The sequence below is a fragment of the Manis javanica genome, chromosome 10 (genome assembly GCF_040802235.1).
Source record: "Manis javanica isolate MJ-LG chromosome 10, MJ_LKY, whole genome shotgun sequence".
NCBI lineage: Eukaryota > Metazoa > Chordata > Mammalia > Pholidota > Manidae > Manis > Manis javanica.
Genome location: NC_133165.1, coordinates 88,933,399 through 88,961,143, shown reverse-complemented (window position 1 = coordinate 88,961,143; position 27,745 = coordinate 88,933,399). Strand labels below are relative to the sequence as shown.

At 39.1% G+C, this 27,745-nt stretch overlaps 1 protein-coding gene and 3 non-coding genes across 9 annotated transcripts; all 4 read right to left on the bottom strand.

Annotated features, from left to right (window-relative positions):
- Nucleotides 1-2,861: 2,861 nt before the first annotated feature.
- Nucleotides 2,862-26,394, bottom strand: KANSL2 (KAT8 regulatory NSL complex subunit 2). Of its 6 annotated transcripts, none has more exons than XM_073213589.1 (11): nucleotides 26,264-26,394; nucleotides 25,483-25,741; nucleotides 24,512-24,690; nucleotides 23,917-24,031; nucleotides 13,592-13,759; nucleotides 13,207-13,369; nucleotides 12,367-12,463; nucleotides 8,524-8,777; nucleotides 4,226-4,345; nucleotides 3,698-3,860; nucleotides 2,862-3,527 (listed from the first exon to the last, which is right to left on the bottom strand). In XM_073213589.1, exons 2-11 carry the CDS (start codon nucleotides 25,731-25,733, stop codon nucleotides 3,472-3,474), a joined length of 1,566 nt encoding a protein of 521 aa, XP_073069690.1. In that variant the 5' UTR covers nucleotides 25,734-25,741; nucleotides 26,264-26,394; the 3' UTR covers nucleotides 2,862-3,471. The 6 variants fall into 6 exon arrangements, with proteins under 6 accessions (XP_073069690.1, XP_073069689.1, XP_073069691.1 ...); XM_073213588.1 differs by having other exon boundaries at nucleotides 3,702-3,860; XM_073213590.1 differs by having other exon boundaries at nucleotides 3,702-3,860; nucleotides 8,626-8,777.
- LOC118967329 (small nucleolar RNA SNORA2/SNORA34 family) lies at nucleotides 3,741-3,876 on the bottom strand. Its single transcript, XR_005054248.1, has one exon. It is a non-coding gene; the product is annotated as a small nucleolar RNA SNORA2/SNORA34 family (small nucleolar RNA).
- On the bottom strand, nucleotides 5,168-5,303 carry LOC118967330 (small nucleolar RNA SNORA2/SNORA34 family). Its single transcript, XR_005054249.2, has one exon. It is a non-coding gene; the product is annotated as a small nucleolar RNA SNORA2/SNORA34 family (small nucleolar RNA).
- LOC118967326 (small nucleolar RNA SNORA2/SNORA34 family) lies at nucleotides 12,139-12,275 on the bottom strand. The gene has a single exon (XR_005054245.1). It is a non-coding gene; the product is annotated as a small nucleolar RNA SNORA2/SNORA34 family (small nucleolar RNA).
- Nucleotides 26,395-27,745: the final 1,351 nt, after the last annotated feature.

Below are 27,745 nucleotides of genomic sequence, written 5' to 3'. Positions count from 1 at the left end.
GTATATTCTATTATCTAATCCTTTTGCAGGAGCAGGCATGTTTATGTTCATAGCCAGGTTCATCTTTGTGGATAGTGTAAGAAGTACTAGAGAGCAGCAGGAATTAAAAACTAAAAAAATAAGTACACTGCAAGACCTATGGAAGGTGATCTCTGGAATTCACCTGAAGTGGGTTCTGAATTACCTTCAAACATTCTCTGGCTGTAAATATTTAAACTAAAGCTAAAGTGATGGTGTAAAACCTCTTCTCTGCTTCTTCAGTTTAGTTCTTACAGAAGGCAACCTTTTGGCCTAGTCACACACATTGTAGTATAGCAGACATATCTCCTTTCATTGTGCTGCACAGATACTGCATTTTTTACAAATTAAAGGTTTGTGGTAATGCTGCATTGTCTACAAGTGCCATTTTTCCAAAATCATTTGCTGACTTCATGTCATCTGTCACATCTGATAATCCTCATATTTCAAACTAATTATTGTATTTGTTTGGTGATCTGTGATCAATGATCCCTGATGTTACTATTTTAACCGTTGAGGGCATTACGAACCACACACGTTAAGAAGGCGAATTTAATCAATGAACGTCTGCTCTGACTGCCCCACTGACAATGCAGTTCCCCTGCCTCTCTCCCTCCTTGGGCCTCTGTTCCCTGAGACACATTACTGAAATCAGGCCAATAATCCTACAATGGCCTCTGTGTTCAAGTGAAAGCAAGTGGCATCTCTCATTTTAAATCAAAAGCTAGAAATGATTAAGCTTAGTGAGGAAGCCATGTTCCTCCTTAGTGAGATAGGCCAAAAGCTAGGCCTCTTGTACCAAATGGACAAGTTGTGAATGAAGAGAGAAAATTCTTGAAGATTAAGTAGTAGTCCAGTGAACACACACACAAATGATAAGAGAGCAAAAAAGCCTTACTGCTGATAGGAGAAAGTTTGAGTGGTCTGGATAGAAGATGAAACCAGCCACAATATTCCCTTTAGCCAAAGCCCAATCCAGAGCAAGGCCCTGACTCTCAATTCTAAGGCTGAGAGAGATGAGGCTGCAGAAGAAAAGTATGAAGCTAACAGAGGTTGGTTCATGACATTTAAGCAAAGAAGCTGCCTCCACAACATAAAAGTACAAGGTGAAGCAAGTGCTGACGAAGGAGCTGCAGCAAGTTATCCAGAAGACCTAAGGTAATTAATCAAAGTGGCTACACTACACAAGATTTTCAATGTAAACAAACAGGTTGTGTTGGAAAATGCCATGTAGAACTTTCATAGCTAGAGAGCAGTCAGTCACTGGCTTTGAATCTTCAAGACAGGCTAACCTGTTAGAGGCTAATGCAGCTGATGATTTTAAATTGAAGCCAACGCTCAGTGACCTTTCTGAAAGTCCTAATGCCCTTAAGAATAAGTTACTCTATTCTGCCTGCACTCAATAAACAGAACTAAGCCTGGATGACAGCACATCTGTTTACAACATGGTTCACTACATTAAGCCCACTGCTGAGACCTACTGCTCAGAAAAAAAGATTCCTTTCAAAATATCACTGCTCATTGACAATGCACCTGGTCACCTAAGAACTCTGATGGAGATGAACAATATTATTATATTTTCATATGTGCTAACGCGGTATCCATTCTGCAGCCCCATGGATCAAGGGGTAATTTCAACTTTCAAGTCTCATTACTTAAGAAATATATTTCATTAAGGCTATATAGTTGCCACAGAGTGATTCTAATGGATCTGAGAAAACTAAATAGAAAATCTTCTCGAAAGGACTCACCATTGGAGATACAATTAAGAACATTTGTAACTCATTGGAAGAAGTCAAAATACAGTTAGCCCTTGAAAGGAGGGGGGTTAGAGCTGCCTCACACCATCAGAAATCCGTATCTCTGACTCCCAGGAATTTAACAGCATACTGTTGACCCGAAACCTTACAGATAAGCAGTCAATTAACACATACTTTGCACATGTATGATATACTATATTCTTACAATAAAGATTATTTTATCAAATCATCCAAATGTGCTACCAAACAGCATTGCCTGCTACAGAGAAACTGTTCATGAAAGGACAAGTCCGTCAAGTGTGGCAAACTTCATTGCTACATTAAGAAACTGCCTCAGCCACTTCAGACTTCAGCAACCACCCTGGTCTGTCAGCAGCCATCAACATCAAGACCCTCCACCAGCAAGAGATTATGACTCACTGAAAGCTCAGATTAGCACTTTTTGGTAATATTTTTTAAGGCATGTACAGTTTAAAATGCTATTATACACATAACAGACTACAGTATAGTGTGAATGTAACTTTTATATGCACTAGGAAACTAAAAAATTCATTTGACTCCCTTTATTGTGATAGTCACTTTATTGTGGTGGTCTAGAACCAGACCCACAGAATTTCCCAGATATGCCTGTAATAAGACAACCTGAACTCCTGTTAACCCTACCCTTCAATTAATCATAAAATTATCTTGACATTTTATGCCTACCTCTGTGATCTAGCATCAGGTCCAACTTCTCTGAAGTTTCACAAATACATGCTTAGCCCTGGAGAATTCTGAGATGATAATCAGGCACTCATTGTGAGGAAGAAATGGGAGTGGGAAGAAGGGGCAGAGAGAAGAGGATAAAAAGAATGTTTGGAACTGGTAGGCTTTAATAAGGAAGTCCCACCCTTTTCCATTTACTTCTTTCAGGTTTTTTATCTTATCCTCCAAACTCAAACAAGTCACTAATGTATTTACTTCTTGGATGGAAGCGTATCTGTCTCGTTTTCCATTTTCCCAGAGACAGCTCCCTAAGGACCCCAAAAATGTGTGTGTGTGTGTGTGTATACTCAAATACAAACAAAACATGCATTCAAGCAATTTACATTTTCATAACATTTTAACATTTAATAGAAACTATATACAGTAATTTTGCTGAATCTTACAGAAGACAGCCACTACAGAAATTTACATAGTTACAAGCAAGATGGATGGATAAGGAAGGCCCAGTCCTGTGGGCTATTTTCTCAGATGTTACAGATCAGAGGTCATTAGGAAGAGGGGGTTCAGATTGCCCAATCAGGTGAGAAGTGAGGAAAGGCTAAAACACAGGCTGTTAGATAGATGTCTCTCCCCTTAGGCACAGCCCCAAAACTCCCCCAATCGCAGTAGCTCTGACAAGAATCACAATCTCTCTCATCCTTGCCTAGAGTACGAAAACACCCCCAACTTTTAGACACTACTGGTCCCTTCCCCAAAAATTTGGCTTATGTTGGACTACAACACTCAATAACCCAGAAGAAAAACAAGGTAAGGTAGTCTGGGTTGTCCTTTAGTGAGAGATGGTTAGAAATATTTGGTTAAAGAATGGGAAATTCAAATCCTCCAAAGTCAAATGTTTCCCAAAACAAACTATCAACTGAAAGAACTGGGTTCTGGCTTCCCATTTGCAGTAGCCACTCCACTTTGAGGCAATGATGCACAGACTTTCTCAGAATTTCGAGGTCCCTGTGATCTGCACCCATCTCCAGCCATCTGCATCTGGCCCTGTTAAAAGAAAGTCACTTTGGTTACAAATTCATTCATTGTGATCTGAAGCATAAATCTGACTTTATCAATGCCCATGTAGAGTAGCAACAAGAATAAGACAGCAGAAATAAAATACTCTGGGAAGTTGCTCCTCCTGTACAACTATCCCTGACCCTTAAAGTCATTACTTGCATCATTCCTGAGGCTCTCAAAATGGGAGGGAGAGCTGTGGGTTGTTTCTTCCAATGAAACAGCCATTCTTTGCTGAGGTTCCAGAACAGCCAGATGATCACAGGAAGACAGTCCTTTAGGCCTCTGCTTGAAACCAACAGCTACAGTATAACTGCTGGTCTTCAGTCAGGGCCACCCAAGTGTCAAAAGAAAAAAATCAAATCACCTTACTTGTCCTTACTCTGTAGGATGAATACAATTCCAGTGTGGAACTCTCCCTTAAAAAGTCCAACTGACCTAGATTACTTGTCTTAACCTTTTCTAGTTAACGAACTAAATTTGTGCTCTGCTGAGATATGGGAGCCAGGGGCCATTAGATGTCCTAAGAGCCCATCTGCAGAACTGCCTTCTGGGGTACCTTTACAGTCTACTTGTGATGACAACCCCTCTCCCTGGGAGTGCATGTTAGGGAGAGCCAGCAGGGAATCTCTGCCTGGCTGAGTCACTATATGAGTGAAGCTTGGCTGGGGTTGTTCTTCACTTGCCAAAATATCCACTGGGCCTTCAGCGATTTCTTTGACCGAACAATCTTCAAGGGTTAGTGAAGGATCAAAAAGCAAGGGTGAAGGAGGGCACTGCATACCATCACCCACAACATCCAAGTCCTAGGAAAACAAATAAAAAAGTCTCAGCAATACCAAAGGAACCAATAAGCTCATGTTGGCATATTTTTTAATAAATCTCAAAATAACTCCCTCACATCCTGCCTACCTTTAATTAAAATAAGATTTTCCCTGAATGTCCAACAAATGGGATTCAGACACAAAAACACCAAGAATTTTTCTTGCTGCCAAGTATAAAGGACAGACCCCTATAATAGCTAAAAAAGCATATTGATTAAATAGGAAAATTCAGAGACAGAAAATAGGATATGCTAGCAGCAGATTGGGGAGAGAGTAAGAAGGAAGTAATAGTTTCAGTCTGTGGGCTGATGGAAGTTTCAGAAATGGACAGTAGTGATGGCTGAAGAATATCATGAATGTATGTAATACCACTGAACTGAACACTTAAAAATGGTTAAAATGGTTTAAATTTTCAGGAATATTTTACCATAATTTTTTTATTGCTTACTAAGAAAAAAAGCATATTCCCTCTAAGACTAACTATAGTCAACATCTAAGTTCACCGGTGGTGAGTCTAATATGGACAAGCAGCATCATTACCAATGAAAATGAAATGCTGCTCTAAAAACTTGGGCAGTATGAGATTTTCTGATTAATGTCCTAACAGCCACAAAGCAAGCCAGGGAGAGATGAGACAGAAAGGTAGAAGGAAGAGAAAAGAAGGACAAAAAAATTCAATGTATCTCTAAATAGCTAGGAAATACAATTTTGGTTAAGTCCCTATCCCCACAGAGTTAAGTCCCTGATTCTTAAAGCTAACGTAGTCCAATTGCTGTTAAAAAGAAAGACATTATATCACATAGACTTTGTGTCTTCCAACTGAACTGGCCATTCCCATTGGGGTGCTGAATGGCCAAGAGACCATAGGAAAATTGCTCTTAGCTCCTGTTTGACACAAACAGCTACAAACAGCAAACTGTCAGTCTTGATTCAGGGCCTAAAGCATTGCAAAGGCTCAGACGGTATGTCAAACTGACTTTCATGTCATCAATTTTAAGAATCTACTGCTAAACTCTCCCTACCAAGAGTGAAAAACACCCAAGGGTTTGTAGTCCCCTGTGCCCAATCCACACTATAGAGGCTCTATGTTGCCAGTAATGTAGCTTTAAGAGGAGCTTAGTTCTTCACTTTTCAGTAAGTCTAAGAGTTTGAAATCCTTTCCCTTTCTCTCGTGTGTTAATCACCAAAAACAAGAAACACATCTTCACAATAATTAAGCTTCAGAAAAGAATATAATTAAAGAATGTACCAGACTTAAAGCTGCTCAATTTAAGCAGAAACATAGGGTAAAGGATAAAGTTGGCCACCTGATGTCCATTTCGGATATATCAAAAACTTCTGTACCACAGAAACCAATGTTATCACACAGTTAAAACTGTAAGACGCTTTCTCCAATTCTTGTACTATACACAATTATTTTATAAATAATTAACTTGGAATTTAAAAGAACTCATTTAAATGGTGAGGCAAAAGGTTTCCAAGTCTCAAGGTAACAACTGTAGGTGTGTGTGTGTGTGTGTGTGTGTGTACACACACACAGATAAATACTGATAAGGATTTTCTCATATATTCACAATTTTGTCTGTTACAGGAATTAAAATTGGGCAAAAGAATATAAAATAAAAGGGGAAGAAAGGATCAGCAGAAACACCTACCATAACAAGAATGTTTGGAGACATAAATTTCAGGACAGACAGAATCCACATTTTCTTGAGCTCAAAAACAGAGCTCAGAAATCACACACAAAAAAAGAGAGCAACCCTATAGCATCTTACTAGGCTGGACAGTGACTATAATGAAGTTTGTGCAGGGCACTTGATAATATGGATGAATGTTGTAAAAACCTTCCTAAGATTATGTAACAATGACACCTTAATAAAAAAAAAGAATAATCTCAAAGTAATAGGATTAGGGTATAAAAGGTTGTTACTTGGCAAGCATCCTTGGATCAAAGCACAGAAAACAGGCAAAAGTAATGTCCAGAATAAAGGCTGAATTTTTATCCATATTAATATCCAGTACCGGATTCTCCCATAAATAAAGTTACCAGAAGTTATTAACAAGTTACAGAAATGATTATCTAAGGCAGAATATAAGTAACAAGACTGCTTGGTAAAATTCATACATTTAAGAAATAATTTTTTCCCAGCAAAAGTTTATACCAACAAATAAATCCAGAATTTGTGAGAGGACAAAAATTCTTTTCTAAACTGCTTTTTGTTTCAACACCTTCTACAGAATTTTTACTTCCAAAGATTAAGCACAAAATTTTATTTTTAATGACCAGTGTAGTTGGTCTAAGTACATTAATATGAACACAGTAGATGATCAAGTACAAATTAGTATTTATCATTTTTAAAGCTCTAACAAAGGTCCCTCTTAGAAGCCCACTGGATTCTCAAAAGTACGACTACTTCTCATCCATTCTTTTAAAAAATCATGCCACAAATATGGATTAACAGATAAAACAACATATTTTTAAATATCTTTAAAATTAAGATTCCTCAAATGTCAGTTTTCACCTATGAACACATTTTATAATCTCTTTAATGATTTTGTGTAAATATTCTCCAAAGAGCAAACAAGAATATAATGTATTTGAAGAGATATTTTCAAACAGTCATATTTTCTCAAATCCAAATTACCAAAGGTTGAGAAAGAAAACACCATTTAAAACTAATGTGGCAAAACCAGGTAGAGGAAAAGCAAAAAGACAAAACAAACAGCTCTGGAAATTAACAATCAGATGAAATAAAAATAACCTAGTAGGTCTACATAAAATACATGTGCTAGGTTCTCCATATGTACATTAATATTTGAAGAGAATCTGATAATGTAGTGATTAGGTGATTTTTTAGACCCTATAAAAAAAAAACTACTCATGTTACTAAGTTTAAAAAAAAAAAGCCCCACTCTGGTTTTTTTCACATGTAAAATGAAGGGAAGTGGACAAAAACCCATCCTTATCAATCTACAGCTCTCTATTCATTTATTATCTTCAACATTCCATTGGAAAAGTCTGGGAAACACTGAAGTATATAATCTCGAAAACCCCTTTCCAGTTCTCACATTCATTGATTATGTGTGAAAGAAACTTTTTAAAAAGCAATTATAATCAGGATTATAACAGAAATTATTTTATTTTAAATGAAGTAATGAAAATCTAAAGTTTAATAAGCGTGTAGACAGTACTTAACCAAAAAAAGAGAAAGTAAGAAAAAAAATTGCAATGTTTATTCTCAACACCACTTTTTCTTTTTCAGGTATTACTCTATCCTGGCATTTAGTGAGCAATACCCTCAAAGCCACCCAAACCTCCCTTTTACCCTTAGTAAACAATCTTGTAACCTATACTGAATTTTCCAATTTGCCACCTTAAACATTTATACGTGACACCTTTATTAGGAAATTCAGAAGATTCATCTTCAGAATAAAAGTGATGAAGACCTTTACCCAGCAGGCTAAAGGTTAAATAAGCAAAGTGCCAAGAGAGATGGAGTATCAATTGATCCCCAATCTCAATAGTAGGGTAGTGCTAAATACAGAAACAAAATCAAACGGTTCATGAACCGATACCAAAAAAAGAACAAGCTGAAAAGCACAGAGTAGTACACATACTTAGAAGGCTGTAAAAGTAAATACTTAGGGAGATCACTGTTGTTCTAGTCCATTCACAATGCAATTGGTAATAACATCAAACATGAAAAAACAGTAGCCAGAGCTAAGTTGTGTGTTATTTCTGGGGGATGTATTAACCTGAAAATGAAAATCCTTACAACAGAGCCAAACACAAGTTTACAATGTCAAGAGTGGATATCAGAATTTGTTTATATTAAGACTCTACTGATCTTGTGAATAGGTATCAAATTTCCTGGCTACACCAAATCTAACCAGTCGACTTACAACTTCCCTTAGTTTACAATTTTCCTTATCATTCCCTCAGAAAAAGAACTTCTGCAAATTTAAAGTGACTCAAATGAATATGCTAAATACAAATACAACCATACATACATCATTTCAAAAACTTTATCAATTCTCCTGACCAAAAGACTAACTTATTCTCACCATTAATAAATAAGGCCTTGCCTCAAGGGCCAACCAGAGCAGAGGTTCTCTTACATCACTGGACACCCAACCAGAGCAGAGCTTCTCTAACTTACATCACTGAACTCCAGAGGTAAACTCTCAGTGGGCTGAAGCTCAGCAGCACTCAAGTACAGATCCATGGGGCCGGCTTCCAGATCGTCTGGCACAGACAGTACCTGCTCGGGCTTATACATCTGAGGAGGCAACTGGAAATGCAGTGGGCAGCAGGGATCCTCAGAGAGGCTTACAGGAACTGGTTTGTTGCAGGGTACCTCTTCAGACCCCTGGCAGCATTTGAAGAGAACCTGATTTGTGTCCTGACAAATATCTGCAGAAAAACGGTCAAGGGAAATAAAATAGATCGATCGGAGGTACAAAATATAAGAGTTGTCTGCCATGAAACCTCAAGGTCTGGACCACACAAGATAATTGGTTCCATCTGATACAGAACCAAATGTAGTTAGCCATTTTTAAAGTTACTTCTTAAAATAAGTACATTCACTAGCATCTAATTATAACTCCACCAGTAATTTAAAATTAGTCCCCAATCTACATTTCAGGATCCTAGTCTTTTCAACTAGACACTAATCTTGTTCTCCCTCATGAGGATCAAACACAAAACGTGTGAAAACATAATGTTAAACAAAGAGCAATAACAATCTTAGGAATTTACACCTATTCAGAAGAAACATGTCATGGCAATTGCAAATACAGCTTGCAGAGGCCTCCACCAAGTGTCAAAGAGAGATAATGTTGTCTCCACTCTGTTAAGCAGGCTGGCAAAAAGTCTGCCAAAGATTTTCAACTCGTTTCCAATATTTACATGACAAATTTGCCTAAAGCAGCAAGGAACGGGAGAAAATAGAAGTTCTAGTAATGGTAACTAGCCATCTTATTCTGATAGGAAATAAAAACAAATGGCCATCCCCCTACTTTTGGGTAGGGGAATTGGTTGGGGTGTTAGTGTAGGGGCGTTCTATTAAGATCCCAAAGAGAAAGGGATAATTTTGCTTATGAGGGCCTGTGAAAAAGGAATTACACCAGAAACATTCCGGGAGCTCTATCAACTTCTGTAAAGGGTAAAAGCAGAAAAGGGCTATATTTCCAAGTTGGCAAAGCTCTGTAGGATGAATCAAAATTGAAAGCATGCTTAGATAAAATAACAAAATTCCAGTTCAAGTTACTCTACAAAATGTATTTTATTCAAGTATTACCACTTCTTTAAGACTTTACATGGTATTTTCCCTAGATTAACATTTATTAAGTTATTTAATATACTATAGGTAACATGTTATTTCAAACTTGGGCTTATTTTTAAACCAGAAAGCAAAATATTCTGTAAATTGATTGTATCATGATTATGAAATTATAGTTAATTTTTATCCAAAAATTTTAAGGTAATTTTTAAAAATTAAAGTATCTAATATACATTATAATTTTTAAAGCAAATTAAAACTTCTTGAATAAAGCCACTTCTTTCAGTCTGTTCTTGGAAATTACTAAACTCTAAGGCAGGGTTTCACAACCTCGGCACTACTGACCTTACTGATGATCCTGTGCACTGTAGGACCCTTAGCAGCGTTCTTGGCCTCTACCCACTAGATGTCAGTAGCACCCTCACCCCTGGTTTAGGACAAGCCAAACTGTCTCCACACATTTCACCATGGGGGACAAAATGGCCCTCAGTTAAGAACTACTACTCTAAAGGAACAGTGAAAGTAAACAAATATTTACTGAATGAAAATGATCTAATGAACAAACATATGAGTTAGGAACAATCAGATTTGCAGTCTGTATGTACTTAAAATCTAAAGTCTCTAATGTGATTAAAAAGGCCAATCTTATTAAATTATTAATATTTAAAACGTTAACCCATTATATTAAGTGTTTTAACTGGTACTTTATTCATGGAATTCAAAGGACTTTCACAAGTCTCTTACTTAATACCAAATACCCTGGGAACACATTACCACCATCCTCCACCCCCTTTCCTTTCAGTGGGGCCAAAAGAGACAAAGAGAAGGGAATGGTTGACCTACAACTAGAGTCTGGGTCCTTCACTTTTCAGTCCAGTGCTGTCTCCATTAGACCAGAGTAAAGAGTTAACAGGTCACCAATGGCAGTCGCATCTTTCTCTGGAATAAGGACTTAAGGAAGGGTAAGTAACTTAGGCAACTATGGAGTGGAAAGGAAAAGAGCATAAAAGAAAAAATAGTATTTCCCTTCTCTTTTCAAATATATTTTATTTTCAACAGTACTTTCTAAAATATTAATGTAAATATAGTACTATAAGCCTAAAATACTCCTTAACATCTGTAAATTGGGTTTTTTGCCTTATAAAATTCAAGCTCCCTGAAAACCTGAAAAGTACAAAGCAGAAGAAAAAAAGGCATTCATAACCCCATCAAAATTAATCACATTTCTATGACATTCCCTCCCAGTATTTAATGCCATGTAGTTAAAACATATTCTGAACAATTCCATATCCTATTTTTGTTACTATCAAACATTGTATCATTCATTAATTTTGTCAAACATGTTCAATGCCTGAATGTATTCCTTATGTATCACAATTTTCTTCTCTCTGCCCAATCTCTGAAAAGTTTAAGGCTATCTCCAGTTGGAGGAATTTTATAAATACTGGCCTCCATTTGACTACCTCCTTAAAATAAATTCCCACAACTGACATTAACATATCAAAGAATATGAATATTATCAAACTGCTTTCTAAAAAGCTTATACCGCTTTATATATTCCCACCGGCAATGTTTAGAAAGGCCCATTTTACAAGACCCTCATCAACTTTTGAAATTTGCTCACTTACTTACAGTAACATATGTACAAGTATCAAATTTATAGATTCATGAACTTCAATTTACTTCCTATTTCATTTATTTACAAGACAAACTTTTCAACAGTTACTTCTACTTTTAAATCTGTCCACAAACAGCCTTTGCCGAATTATATTTTGAGCAATTATCTTTAGTTTTTAATTAGTATGCACAAGCATTTTTATTGAGGACAGTAATTCTCTACTAAACATTTATTGCAATAATAAATTAGTTAAATATTTAATAAACCAAACAGAAAAAGATCAGTTTTCCTTTCTAAAGACCAAGAGAAGATTATTCCTCCTATTAAATATTTTACTTTCCAAATATTTTATATCTCTTGCCGGGCAAGTGAAATCCAGCAAAATTTATGCCTTTTATACAATGAAGACTACCCTATTAACAAACGCTTTTATTGTGAAAGCAATTTGCTCAAACTATGTCCATTATAAAGTTATACTTTTATAATCCAATAGGCAATCAAGTTTTCTAGCCCAATAGTAAATGTGGTCCCATAGCAGAATTAAGAGATGTTATGACAGCTCAAGGACAAATTCAGTGTGTGGGCAGGGAAGGGGCAGTGTTTCATCCCACTTTTGGAAACATTAAGTTTCCCATGTGAATGAAGAGTAAAACATGTAATTTTGGGGCCTGACATACAGAATAATACTCAAAGGAAGCTCACAGTTCAGAATCATCCTATTGTTTTTGGTGGAAAACCCACAGTAATTTTTTTAAGTAATTGGATTAACAGATTGTAAATCTAATCAACTAATTAAATCAAGAACCTTTATATTTTGGAATCCCAATATTACCTAACTACAAATAAATATTAACTCATATCTACCACTAAGACTCAGATGTTTCTTTCCAATGAATTGACCATTACATTTCCAAAGTTCTGAAATGGCCAACAGACCATAGAAAGACATTTGTTTAGGCTCCTGCTTGAAACCAACAGCTTCAGCACACTGCCGGCCTTGATTCAGGGCCACAGGTAAAAAAGACCTTCAATTAAGCAAACTATCACAGAGATTCCCACCACCCTTCAATCTAGCTAGCAAGCTGAACACAGTAAAAAGATACGAGTAAGACAATGTCTGGTCATTGGAAGAGATTGATTGGAACAACGAACATCATCCACGAAGGCCAAGCACCTCTGACTGGAACGAGTGGTATGGGCCTAAAACAGAGAAAACAGATCAATTAAAACAGACCCACAAAAGAAAATGTAACCAATTATCATGAGAATACTTTGTTTCTCAACATATAAGGTACATCCTTAAAAGCTAAAAAAATTCAACATGACGTATTCACCAAAACTATGCAAAAGGAAAAAAATTTTTAAACCTATTGTCCAAATAATACATCAACACTAATCCAAAATACACCTATTATGTATACTATTAAAGTGTGATATAGCCTAATGGTTTTTCAAATTATTTTGTCTTGGAGCAAAACCCTCTTTAAAAAATTGTAATCTTATGCAGAGCCTCAACAATTAGATAAAAATAGAAAACACTTATTGATGCAAAGACCAAAGGCTTGAGAAACAAATTTAATAATAATCACTTAACTCTGCTTCCTATGAACCTTACTTCCCATCTTCTAAAACAAGATTCCTAAGCAACACAGTCTTAACAACTTTGTCTACTTCTGAACTGAAGAATTTCTGAATCAAAGAATTGAGTTCTATGGCAACACTGCAATTTTTAGATGAGTAGGGACACCCAGAGAAGTTACCTGTGCAGACACAGAACTGGTCTGAAGGGAACTGAGATTAGAACCCATGTCTCCAGACTTCCAGATATACACACTCTTTTCAATTCACTCCGCGCCCAATTTAGATTCCAGAGCCAAGCTTATACAATAGCATTTTGACAATTATCCTAACTTTATAAATAAAGCAAACCGTACACAAATTACCTGTTGGGCAGCACTATCTGTGGCCAACATTCTGCGTTCCTTTAGTTGCCTATGTAGTAAGGCTTCCACTCCATAGCGCTGACGATACCGCCTAAGACATTTTAAACGCTTTAAGTTCTCTCGTTCTTTCGCCAAAAGTCCCTCTGGGCCAGTCAGAAGACTACTACCTGAAAAGCAGCAATCGTCAAGATGTTATTTGCCAAGCAACAATCAAGGATGCTTCTCCAAATTAACAAGAAGTACATAGGGATATCTTGCCACAAGATAAGCAATTTCAAAAGCAACTTCTCCTTCAATCCAGATACCAAGACAGAAATAACTCTTTCTAACTACTACCAAATCCACATGATGCACCCACTATAGCTTTTTGGAACTGGCATAAAACTTGCCTAGAGCTTCATGTTCCACTTTGCGATTATGTAAGTAACGTCGCTTTTTCTCTTTGAGCAGATGCTGAAGTCGTTTAAACTGATCAATGTACAAAGACTGCAAACGGATTAGCTTCTCACGCATAATCAGGGCCACTTCTTCTGCTGTGTATACACCAGCATGTCTGGATGAAAACAGAATTCAGCAAAGCTTAAGAAAGCACACTAAGTTCAGACAGAGATTCAAGATGGCAACATGAGAGGTGAGACAAATAACTCCTCCCAAAACCACAATTAGTACAAAAATATAGTTAAGTAACACAACTAACCCTAAAACAGCAACAAGAAACAAGGCTACACCGGACTGCATGCAGACCGCATGAACAGAGCAGACCTCGCAAAACAGGGTAATGTATGAAAGCCTTGATCCAGCAGGACCAGGGCCTTCCCCCACCGCAGATCACCAGCAGAAGTAAGAGAAACAGAGTGGGGAGGGGGTGGAAGCCTGGGACTGCTGAACACCCAGCCCTGGAGGTCTGCTTTGTGAACAGAAACCTATACTGTGTGCTGCTCTGGATGTTGGGGAGCTAGGGCAGGCGGACTGCTTGAGACTGAAATTCTGGCCGTTTGTGGAGTTTGGGATCCACATCTGACCGCTCTGTGTCAGAGAAAAGGCAGGCAGTCTAAGAGGCTTCCTAGCAGCAAGAGAGCTGCTGAAGGGGCGGGGTTTGCATGGAGCTTGGTGCATGGGAGAAGGAAGAGCTGGACAAGGTTGTCTGTGCGCCCTCTGCCCAGCAGATTGGGAATGCTGAGGAGCTTCAGGCGCTCCATACCCCTGGCTGGCTGCCCAGCTCCGAGGCACCCCACTGTGATACGCTGCCTGCTGTGCCTCCCTCCTAGCCTGCTAGCACCAAATGACAAACCGGCTGTTACTGTGCTGCCATCAGGCTAGCCAGAGGGAGGCCCCACCTACAAAAGCTGGAGACGCCAAGCACAGAGGCTTACAACTGTGTGCTTGGCCTACTGGCTCTGATATGGGAGACAAGCACTGCAGATGGGAGTAAGGAAACAGATCTTTCCTCCCCCCCAGGCACCAGCTCCACTCCACTACAACCCCCAACCTCACTCTATGGGCTGAGCAGCTCGAGACTGGAGCTTCGGGGCACAAGAGGGCACCACACAGAAAAACGAAACATCAAAAGAACATGATTCAGACCAAAATCTCACAAACCCCAGAAAAAGGGCCAAATGAAACTGAACTCACCAATCTCCCTGAGAGTTCAAAATAAAAATCGTAAACATGCCTATGGAGGTACAGAAAAATATTCAAGAACTCGGGAATGAATTTAAGTCAGAGATTCAATTAAGAAATTCCTTGACTTGTATGAAATGAAACATACAATGGAGGGATTTAAAAGCAGATTAGATGTAGTAGAAGAGACGGTAAATGGAATAGAAACTAGAGAAGAGGAACACAAAGAAGCTGAGGCACAGAGAGAAAAAAGAATCTCTAAGAATTAAAGAATATTGGGAGAACTGTGTGACCAATCCAAATGGAACAATATTTGCACTATATGGGTACCAGAAGAAGAGGAGAGAGAAAAAGGGATAGAAAGTGAAATTGAGGAGGTAAATGCTTAAAAGTTCCCCTATCTGGGGAAGGAGATAGTCTCTCAAGCCATGAAGATGCACAGATCTCCCAACACAAGAGACCCAAGGAAGACATCAAGACACATAATAATTAAAATGGCAAAGATGAAGGATAAATACAGACTTTGAAAAGCAGCTAGAGAGAAAAAAAGATCACATACAGAAGAACACCCATCAGTCTATCATCAGACTTCTCAACAGAAACCTTAAAGGCCAGAAGGGAGTGGCATGATATATTTAATGCAATGAAGCAGAAGGGCCTTGAACCAAGAATACTCTACCCAGCAAGGTTATCATTTAAATTTGAAGGGGGGATTAAAAACTTTTCAGGGGGTGGAGCCAAGATGGTGTGAGTAGAGCAGCGGAAATCTCCTCCCAAAACCATATATATTTTTGAAAATACAACTATTCCTAAAAGAGAGACCAGAAGACATAGGACAACAGCCAGACTACATCAACATCTGTGAGAACCCAGCGCCTCACAAAGGGGGTAAGATACAAACCCCAGCACAGCGGGACCCGAGTGCCCCTCACCCCAACTCCCAGCAGGAGGAGACGAGTCGGAGCAGGGAGGGAGAGGGAGCCCAGGACTGCTAAACACCCAGCTCTAGCCACCTGCACTAGAGTACAGACACACAGTGCATGCGTGGGGTGCTGGAAACTAGGGAAACAAGACAGTAAGACCTGTGAGCAGGTACCCACAGCCAGCGCCCCTGGGACAAAGAAAAGCAAATGCTTTTTGAAAGTCTTAAAGGGAAAGGGACCTCACAGATGGATGGAAGCGTCCTGGGACACTTAGCCCAGAAGCTGGGTATCCCAGGGAACTCCGGGCGCCCTAACCGCTTAGAGGCCTCTCACGGAGATAAACAGTCTCCCGCCCATTTCCCCTCCAATGCCACTCTGCCACAGTAGAGAGGCAGCATGAGGCAGTAGGGCAGAGCTTCTTTCACAGCAGCGAGGGAAGAATCAGAAACTCCGTCTGCGTGCAGCAGCCCAGCACAAGCCGCTAGAGGTCACTGTTCTCCCAGGAGAGGAAGGCCACAAACCAGCAAGAAGGGACGTTCTCCCAGTCATCACACACGCCAGCTCCCCACAAATACCTCTATCGCCATGAAAAGGCAAAAGATTTTGATACAGAACAGACTAACCCAGACATCCTCCTTTAAGAAGGAATCTGGGGAGATAGACCCAACCAATTTCCCTGAAAAAGAATTCAAAATAAAGGTCATAACCATGCTGATGGAGCTGCAGACAAATACGCAACAGCTAAGGGATGAAGTATGGAAGGAGATTACAGAAATGAAACAATCTCTGGAAGGATTTTTAAGCAGAATGGATAAGATGCAAGAGGCCATTGATGGAATAGAAACCAAAGAACAGGAATGCATAGAACCTGACACAGAGAGAGATAAAAGTATCTCCAGGAATCAATCAATATTAAGAGAAGTGTATGACCAATCCAAAGGGAGAATCTCAAAGAATGAATCAATATTAAGAGAAGTGTGTAACCAATCCAAAGGGAACAATATTCGCATTATAGGGGTACCAGGAGAGAAAAAAAGGGATAGAAAGAGAGAGATAAAAGGATCTCCAGGAATGAATCAATATTAAGAGAACTGTGTGACCAATCCAAAGGGAACAATATTCGCATTATAGGGGTACCAGAAGTAGAAGAGAGAAAAAAAGGGATAGAAAGTGTATTTAAAGAAATAATTGCTGAAAATTTCTCCAAACTGGGGCAGGAAATAATCGTTCGGACCATGGAAGTATACAGAACTCCCAAAAGAAGGGACCCAGGGAGGACAACACCTAGACACACAATAATTAAACTGGCAAAAAGATCAAGGACAAGGGAAGAGTTTTAAAGGAAGCCAGAGAGAGGAAAAAGGTCACCTACAAAGGAAAACCCATTAGGCTATCATCAGACTTCTCAACAGTAACCTTACAGGCCAGAAGAGAATGGCATAATATATTTAATGCAATGAAACAGAAGGGCCTTGAACCAAGGATGCTGTATCCAGCATGATTATCATTTAAATATGAAGCCGCGATTAAACAATTCCCAGACAAGCAAAAGTTGAAGGAATTTCCCCCCCAACAAACCACCCCCACCACGTATTTTTGAGGGACTGTTCTAGATGGGAGCACTCCTAAGACTAAATAGATGTCAACAGAGAAAATAAAATCACAGCAAAGAAAGCAGACCAAGCAAATACTAACGGCAAAAAATAAAATCAACTACCCACAAAAAGCAGTTAAAGGAAACACAAAAGAGCAGAATAAAACAACCAACATATAAAGAATGGAGGAGGAATAAGAAGTGAGAGAAATAAAGTATAACCAGAGTGTTTCTAATAGCTCAATAAGCGAGTTGTTAGACAGAAAGACACTAAAGAAGCTAACATTGAACCTTTGATAACCACGAATCTAAAGCCTGCAATAGCAATAACTACATATCTTTCAACAGTCACCCTAAATGTAAACAGACTGAATGCACCAATCAAAAGACAGAGTAATAGAATGGATAAAAAAGCAAGACCCATCTATATGCTGCTTACAAGAGACTCACTTCAAACCCAAAGACATGCACAGACTAAAAGTCAAGGGATGGAAAAAGATATTTCATGCAAACAACAGGGAGAAAAAAGCAGGTCTTGAAGTACTAGTATCAGACAAAATAGACTTCAAAACAAAGTAACGAGAGATAAAGAAGGACATTACATAATGATAAAGGGCTCAGTCCAACAAGAGGATATAACCATTATAAATATATATGCACCCAACACAGGAGCACCAGCATATGTGAAACAAATACTAACAGAACTAAAGGAGGAAACAGAATGCAGTGCATTCATTTTAGGAGACTTCAACACACCACTCACTCCAAAGAATAGATCCACCGGACAGAAAATAAGTAAGGACACAGAGGCACTGAAAAACACACTAGAACAGATGGACCTAAGAGACATCTATAGAACTCTACACCCAAAAGCAACAGGATACACATTCTTCTCAAGTGCACATGGAACATTTTCCAGAATAGACCACATACTAGGACACAGAAAGAGCCTCAGTAAATTCAAAAAAACTGAAATCCTACCAACCAACTTTTCAGACCACAAAGGTATAAAACTAGAAATAAATTGTACAAAGAAAGCAAAACGGCTCACAAATACATGGAGGCTTAACAACATGCTCCTAAATAATCAGTGGATCAACCAATAAATTAAAATAGAGATCAAGCAATATATGGAAACAAATGACAACAACAACACAAAGCCCCAACTTCTGTGGAACGCAGCTAAAGCAGTCTTAGGAGGAAAATATATAGCAATCCAGGCATATTTAAAGAAGGAAGAACAATCCCAAATGAATAGTCTAACGTCACAATTATCGAAATTGGAAAAAGAAGAACAAATGAGGCCTAAAGTCAGCAGAAGGAGGGACATAATAAAGATCAGAGAAGAAATAAATAAAATTGAGAAGAATAAAACAACAGAAAAAAATCAATGAAATCAAGAGCTGGTTCTTTGAGAAAATAAACAAAATAGATAAGCCCCTAGCCAGACTTACTAAGAGAAAAAGAGAGTCAACAGACATCAACAGAATCAGAATCGAGAAAGGAAAACTCACAACAGACCCCACAGAAATACAAAGAATTATTAGAGAATACTATGAAAATCTATATGTTAACAAGCTGGAAAACCTAGAAGAAATGGACAACTTAGAAAAATACAACCTTCCAAAACTGACCAAGGAAGAGGCACAAAATCTAAACAAACCAATTACCAGCAAAGAAACTGAAGTGGTAATCAAAAAACTACCCAAGAACAAAACCCCCGGGCCAGATGGATTTACCTAGGAATTTTATCAGACATACAGAGAAGACATAATACCCATTCTCCTTAAAGTTTTCCAAAAAATAGAAGAGGAGGGAATACTCCCAAACTCAATTCTATGAAGCCGACATTACCCTAATACCAAAACCAGGCAAAGACCCCACCAAAAAAGAAAATTACAGACCAATATACCGGATGAACATAGATGCAAAAATACTCAACAAAATATTAGCAAACCCAATTCAAAAATACATCAAAAGGATCATACACCATGACCAAGAAGGATTCATCCCAGCAATGCAAGGATGGTACAACATTCAAAAACCCATCAACATCATCCACCACATCAACAAAAAGACAAAAACCACATGATCATCTCCATAGATGCTGAAAAAGCATTTGACAAAATTCAACATCCATTCACGATAAAAACTCTCAGCAAAATGGGTATACAAGGCAAGGACCATAACATAATAAAGGCCATATATGATAAACCCACAGCCAACATCATACTGAACAGCGAGAAGCTGAAAGCTTTTCCTCTAAGATTGGGAACAAGACAGGGATGCCCACTCTCCCCACTGTTATTCAACATAGTACTGGAGGTCCTAGCCATGGCAATCAGACAAAACAAAGAAATACAAGGGATCCAGATTGGTAAAGAAAAAGTTAAAACTGTCACTATTTGCAGATGACATGATATTGTACATAAAAAACCCCAAAGACTCCACTCCAAAACTACTAGAACTGATAATGGAATACAGCAAAGTTGCAGGATACAAAATTAACACACAGAAATCTGTGGCTTTCCTATACATTAACAACGAAGCAACAGAAAGAGAAATCAGGCAAACAATTCCATTCACAATTGCATCAAAAAGAATAAAATACCTAGGAATTAACCTAACCAAAGAAGTGAAAGACCTATACCCTGAAAACTATAAGACACTCTAAAGAGAAATTAAAGAGGACGCTAACAAATGGAAACTCATCCCATGCTCTTAGCTAGGAAGAATTAATATCAAAATGGCCATCCTGCCCAAAGCAATATACAGATTTGATGCAATCCCTATCAAATTACCAACAACATTCTTCAACGAACTGGAATAGCTCAAAAATTCATATGGAAAAACCAAAGACCCCGAATAGCCAAAGCAATCCTGAGAAAGAAGAATAAAGAAGGGGGGATCTCACTTCCCAACTTCAAGCTCTACTACAAAGCCATAGTAATCAAGACAATTTGGTACTGGCACAAGAACAGAGCAACAGACCAGTGGAACAGATTAGAGACTCCAGACATGAACCCAAGCAAAAGGAGCCATGGACATACCATGGGGAAATGACAGTCTCTTCAACAGATGGTGCTGGCAAAACTGGACAGCTACATGTAGGAGAATGAAACTGGACCACTGTCTAACCCCATATACAAAACTAAATTCCAGATGAATCAAAGACCTGAATGTAAGTCATGAAACCACAAAACTCTTGGAAAAAAACATAGGCAAAAACCTCTTAGACATAAACATGAGTGACCTCTTCTTGAACATATCTCCCGGGGCAAGGAAAACAACAGCAAAAATGAACAAGTTGGACTATATTAAGCTGAAAAGCTTTTGTACAGCAAGACACCATCAATAGAACAAAAAGGAACCCTACAGTATGGGAGAATATATTTGTAAATGACAGATCCGATAAAGGCTTGACATCCACAATATATAAAGAGCTCACACACCTCAACAAACAAAAAACAAATAACCCAATTAAAAAATGGGCAGAGGAACTGAACAGACGGTTCTCCAAAAAAGAAATACAGATGGCCAACAGACACATGAAAAGATGCTCCACATCGCTAATTATCAGAGAAATGCAAATTAAAACTACAATGAAGTATCACCTCACACCAGTAAGGATGGCTGCCATCCAAAAGACAAACAACAAGAAATGTTGGCGAGGCTGTGGAGAAAGCGGAACCCTCCTACACTGCTGGTGGGAATGTAAATTAGTTCAACCATTGTGGAAAGCAGTATGGAGGTTCATCAAAATGCTCAAAACAGACTTACCATTTGACCCAGGAATTCCACTCCTAGGAATTTACCCTAAGAACACAGCAATCAAGTTTGAGAAAGACAGATGCACCCCTATGTTTATTGCAGCATTATTTATAATAGCCAAGAATTGGAAGCAACCTAAATGTCCATCGGTAGATGAATGGATAAAGATGTGGTACATATACACAATGGAATACTACTCAGCCATAAGAAGAGGGCAAATCCTACCATTTGCAGCAACATGGATGGAGCTGGAAAGTATTATGCTCAGCAAAATAAGCCAAGCGGAGAAAGAGAAATACCAAATGATTTCACTAATCTGTGGAGTATAAGAACAAAGGAAAAACTGAAGGAACAAAACAGCAGCAGAATCACAGAACCCAAGAATGGACTAACAGGTACCAAAGGGAAAGGGACTGGGGAGGATGGGTGGGTAGGGAGGGATAGGGGGGTGGGGGGAACAAGGGGGGTATTAAGATTAGCATACATAATGGGGGGGGAAGGGGAGGGCTGTACAACACAGAGAAGACAAGTAGTGATTCTACAACATTTTGCTATGCTGATGGACAGTGACTATAAAGGAGTTTATAGGGGGGACCTGGTATAGGGGAGAGCCTAGTAAACATAATAATCTTCATGTAAATGTAGATTAATGATAACAAAAAAAAAGTAAATTCAAAATGGATCAAAGACCTGAATGTAAGTCATGAAACCATAAAACTCTTAGAAAAAAACATAGGCAAAAATTAAAACTCTCTTGGAAATAAACATTAGCGACTTCTTCATGAACATATCTCCCCAGGCAAGGGAAACAAAAGCAAAAATGGACAAGTGGGACTACATCAAGCTGAAAAGCTTCTCTACAGCAAAGGACACCATCAATAGAACAAAAAGGTACCCTACAGTATGGGAGAGTATATTCGTAAATGACAGATCCGATAAAGGGTTGACATCCAAAATATATAAATAGCTTACGCACCTCAGCAAACAAAAACCAAATAATCCATTTAAAAAATGGGCAGAGGAACTGAACAGACAGTTCTCCAAAGAAGAAATTCAGATGGCCAACAGGCACATGAAAAGATGCTCCATATTGCTAGTTATCAGAGAAATGCAAATTAAAACCACAATGACATATCACCTCACACCAGTAAGGATGGCTACCATCCAAAAGACAAACAACAACAAATGTTGGTGAGGTTGTGAAGAAAAGGGAACCCTTCTACACTGCTGGTGGGAATGTAAATTAGTTCAACCATTGTGGAAAGCAGTATCGAGGTTCCTCAAAAAGCTCAAAATAGAAATACCATTTAACCCAGGAATTCCACTTCTAGGAATTTACCCTAAGAATGCAGCAGCCCAGTTTGAAAAAGACATATGCACCCCTATGTTTATCACAGTACTATTTACAATAGCCAAGAAATGGAAGCAACCTAAGTGTCCATCAGTAGATGAATGGATAAAGAAGATGTGGAACATATACACAATGGAGTATTATTCAGCCATAAGAAGAAAACAAATCCTACAGTTTGCAACAACATGGAAGGAGCTAGAGGGTACTATGCTCAGTGAAATAAGCCAAGCGGAGAAAGACAAATACCAAACGATTTCACTCATATGTGGAGTATAAGAACAAAGAAAAATTGAAGGAACAAAACAGCAGCAGAATCACAGAACCCAAGAAGGGACTAACAGTGACCATAGGGAAAGGGACTGGGGAGGATAGGAGGGAAGGGAGGGATAAGGGCGGGGAAGAAGAAAGGGGCTATTATGATTAGCATGTATAATGTGGGGGGTGGGGGAAAGGGGAGGGCTGTGCAACACAGAGAAGATAAGTAGTGATTCTACAACATTTTACTATGCTGATGGACAGTGACTCTAATGGGGTTTGTCGGGGGGACTTGGTGAAGGGAGGAGCCTAGTAAACATAATGTTCTTCATGTAATTATAGATTAATGATAACAAAATTAAAAAAAATTTTTTTAAAGCAATCAATCAAAGAAGCAAAAATACCACTACCAACAAGAGGCATATATGGAACACAATGGATGTGTCAATTAACTCGTGGGAATCCCTTCACAATATATATGTATAACCACCATTTTGTATATTTTAAATATATTACAATTTGATTTGTCAGTTATATCCAATAAGTTTAAAAAAATGGACAATGAACGGGAAAAAAAACAACCTGTATTTCTAGTACCTAGAACAGTCCATGGTATATAGAAGGTGCTCAATAAACTTATGTAAGTGAAAAAGAATATATATATATATATACACATACATACATATATATAATTAGGCTGATTACTCACTTCTGGGTTTCTCAGTTTCCCTTTCTTAGGCATGAAACCAAAGGGAATTCTGGAACACCTTTTTATTTTTCTTTAAAATAGAAGCCCGTAAACTGTAACTTTGCCAAAAAAGAGTAATAAATCAAATACAATCACTTTATTACTCCTGAGGTTTCAGCCAGGAACTCATTCACATCAACTTTCTTCTCTGACTGTTCTAAGTATTTCTCAACCCATCTCCCATATCGTATTTTTTCCCCTATACTGTCATGTATAGAATTTGATGTCCAAAAATTTTCCCAAATTACAAGACTTCTAAAAAAAAATCAAATCCTGACTTGCTGCAAGATGGTAGTGCGCCATGACACTTTAATATACAGAAGCTATAATTACAAGTATCTATCTTCAACCCTCAAAGGTTATTATCTATTAGCAGCATGCTACTATATATCACATTCTAACTACATAAAATATTTATATAAAAACATTGTATGGAGTTACAACTTACTTCAGGGGATCTTCTTGATCGCTGTCTATGCTATCAGCTTCACTGTCAGGGTCCCCTCGCCATGTCTGATCCACAGTAATGGGTTCCTGCTCCCCATCACTCCAGCTCTCTTCATCTGAGGCAAGGAAGGGAGAGCAGCCATTAAGATTTTCCACCTCTGTAACTCCACCACACAAAAGTAGATTACTTAACATATCAACCCAAGCCTTAAAATTCAAAAAAACTTAGTCAAAAGGTACTGGCAAATAACATTGGCTTAAAAAAAATACAACCCAGGTAAGATTACTTATGAGTTAACCATAGTCTAAAAAGTTCAACTCAAAATTATCCTTGTTTCCTGAAATTACATTACATAACAAAGATTTATAAGCATAAAAACAGCAATGAATGAAATGGTCATAAACGCAGGAAAGTAAACCTAAGCGAATACTACTTCAAACTGAAAAGAACTGGTGAACAACAAAGCAATCCTGGAATTCTCACTAAGTTGCCAATGAATTAACAAAAATATAGTATTATCAAGTACCATATATGTTCAAGGCACTGTGCTAAAGCCAAAGTTTTTTCTTAACTTTCTTCCTCCTAAGATCCTTACCCAGAATTCGGCTGGCTTCACTGCGGCTACTTTCTGTAGTCTGGGATCCCAGCTCTGTCTTAGCATATGAGCTCAGCTGGCACAAGAGTGTTTCACCCATAGGCCCTGGACTGGTCTTCTTCATTTGAGCATGAAGTGCCAGAGCATTCCTACGGGCATGTTCAGCACAGAAGGACACCCTAAAGAGACAAAATACTAACATTTAATGCTCAGATTTTTCCTTAAAAGAGTTCAATGACTTTCACAATCACCAACCTTTAAATCACAAATTAAAATGACTATTACCTTCATTTATAAATTTAAAAGGCTAGTGAGGCAGAGTAATTTAACAGGAGTATGGGCAACTCGTTTGGCATTACTGAAGGGAAATCCAAGTAGCATAATCTAGTGCTCTATCCATCAAACAAAACATTCCAACTATAAAAATGATGATATCATCTTAACAATACATCAAAAAGATCCACTTTCATCTTTCAAAATTAGTTCTGGAAGGCAACTCTACATTTTAGATACATAACATAAGTAATGTAGAAATTAAAATTGTGAATGACAGTTTTAAATCTGAAAGATACATGCAGAATTATCTAGCCAAGGTGTGTTTCTGCACACTTTGGCTTGTAAGATAAAAGCTATATAAAGCCTTTCCCAGAAAAATACACATATATACAATTTTGCATATTAACAAAATTTCAGGGATGGCAAAAAGAACTATGGACCCCAGAGATTAAGAATAATCTAGAATATCCCTTTATTTTACAGATAAGGGAAAAAGCTCCAAAGAGATTAACTGAGTGGCCCAACTGGAAATGTCTCCTCCTGGTTTCCACCATTTTTAATGTTTAAGGATAAAGCCGTAAATCCAATTTCACAAGCAGATTCCCAAAAACCGCAGCAACTACGCCCAAGCCCACGTCATACCAATTACCCCGTCGCTCTCCAAGCACAAACAACAGATATCTGTACGTATATACCCATCTTTCTTCTCAGGCTTCGGGGCAGCACTGGGACATCTTTTGCCATTCTTCGTCGATACATAACTACACTGCTTGAAGGGGGCATTTTTGTCCTCAAGGATATGCTTAATGCAAAACTCTTGCCCCTCCAGACGAGGTTGGGAGCATGGGCGATGAGTGAATGAACAAGACAGAGGCTCCTGAGACCTGGGCACTGGGGTGATTCTCCCCCGATTGGTCGGCAAGACGTGAATCCGAATCCTGTTCATACCAAAACCTGCAGGGTCACACGAAAGATTAAAAGCCTTACCTTACCTGAAAATTCCAGCTCCACAGTATTCGGGCGGACGGCGGGTATTTCCTAAAAGACACGCTCCCCTCCGCCAGGGTCTCCCCAGGCCTCAGGGGATCTGCCTCACCTCCATGCCCGCCACCACCTCGCCACCACGTTGAATGTATCTCAAGCCACCGCACGGCGGCGGCACGAGGGGGAAGCGCCAGCGCCGGTCCCACGCGGCCGCAGCCACGCCGCCGTCCGCGCCCCGCCTCCGCCTTCCCACACGCCGCCTTTGTCCCGGCCCGCCTCAGAGCCCACAGCTGGGCCCTGCTCGGCCTCCGCGGCCCGTGCACGCGCCATTTTGTCCTCCGGCTAAGAGCACTGGAGACTAGCTCCTGAGAGCCTATAGAAGGAAAGCGTCCCCCAAGCTGACTGAGGCACAAGAGCAGCTCTGAGCGAGAATGCGGGACGAAGCAGCAGCATAAATTCAAATGCGAAGAGCAGGTACTGCCTCCAACTTACCTCACCCACCGCGCGACTCACCCTCCAGCCGCGCCACCAGCTTCTAACTCGGCCCCGCTCCTTTCCGGGCTCCCAACTGCTGATTGGCTACTGCGCCTATGGCGATGTGTCACCATTGGCCGAGGCCAGCTACCTATCATGCCTGGGAGGGCGGGGCGCTGAGAAGATGAGCGGCTTGGGTGGCTGAGACGACCTGTCAGTCAGTCAGCAACTCCGCCCCGGAGAGTGAGAAGGCGGGAACTCTGGTTTCCAGACCCGCTTTGCCGGGTGTAGTTGTTTTTCCACCTCGCAGCGTGAAGGGTTTTCATGGTGCTTTAGGCCGCTCTGTCTGTGGTCATAGGCTGCTACTACCTCACCAGCCCTACACGAGGGTAAAAAATCAGACATAGAGGACAAAGGATCACTGTACATTTGATTCTTACTGTTTAATACAGGAAAAGGCTTTAGTTTTCTTTTGCGAGCAGTTCATTTGTTGAAACATTTTTTGAGTATTCACTTAGTCTGAGAAATTACAAACATTTAATTTTCAGAGCAACCCCAAGAGGTAGAGGCTATTATCTATCTTCATTATACGCACAAAATAACTGACGACCAGAATGGGCGCGTGTCTAGTATGGAGGAAGACCCAGCGCTCATCCTTTATCCCTTACTGCTTCTCATATAGTAAAGAACATTGGACTGAGAATAAGGAAATGGGAGTTCTGGCTTAGGTCCTGATTCTCCAAAATTCCATGCTAAATAATGCAGGTATATAGAAATGGCAGGCACAATCCCAATTTTATCATCCTTTAAGTAATTTTTTTTTTTTTGGAGAGGGCATCTCTCATATTTATTGATCAAATGGTTGTTAACAACAATAAAATTCTGTACAGGGGACTCAATGCACAATCATTAAGCAACCCCAAGCCTAATTCTCAACAGTCTCCAATCTTCTGAAGCATAACGAACAAGTTCTTACATGGTGAACATATTCTTACATAGTGCATAAGTTTTTACATGGTGAACAGTGCAAGGGCAGTCATCACAGAAACTTTCGGTTTTGATCACGCATTATGAACTATAAACAATCAGGTCAAATGTGAATATTCGTTTGATTTTTATACTTGATTTATATGTAAATCCCACATTTCTCCCTTATTATTATTATTTTTTTTTTTAATAAAATACTGAAGTGGTAGGTAGATGCAAGATAAAGGTAGAAAACATAGTTTAGTGCTGGAAGAGGGCAAATGTAGATGATCAGGTGTGTGCCTCTAGACTAAGTATTAATCCAAGCTAGACAAGGGCAACAAAACATCCACGGATGCAGATTTCTCTCAAAACAGGGGGGTGAGGTTCTAAGCCTCACCTCTGTTGATCCCCAAATTCTCACCTGATGGCCCCCCTGCAACTGTGCCTGTCTTAGGTTGTTCCTCCCTTGAGGAATCTTACCCATCTCTGGCTAACCAGTCATCTTCCGGGGCCATACAGGGAAATGTAAAG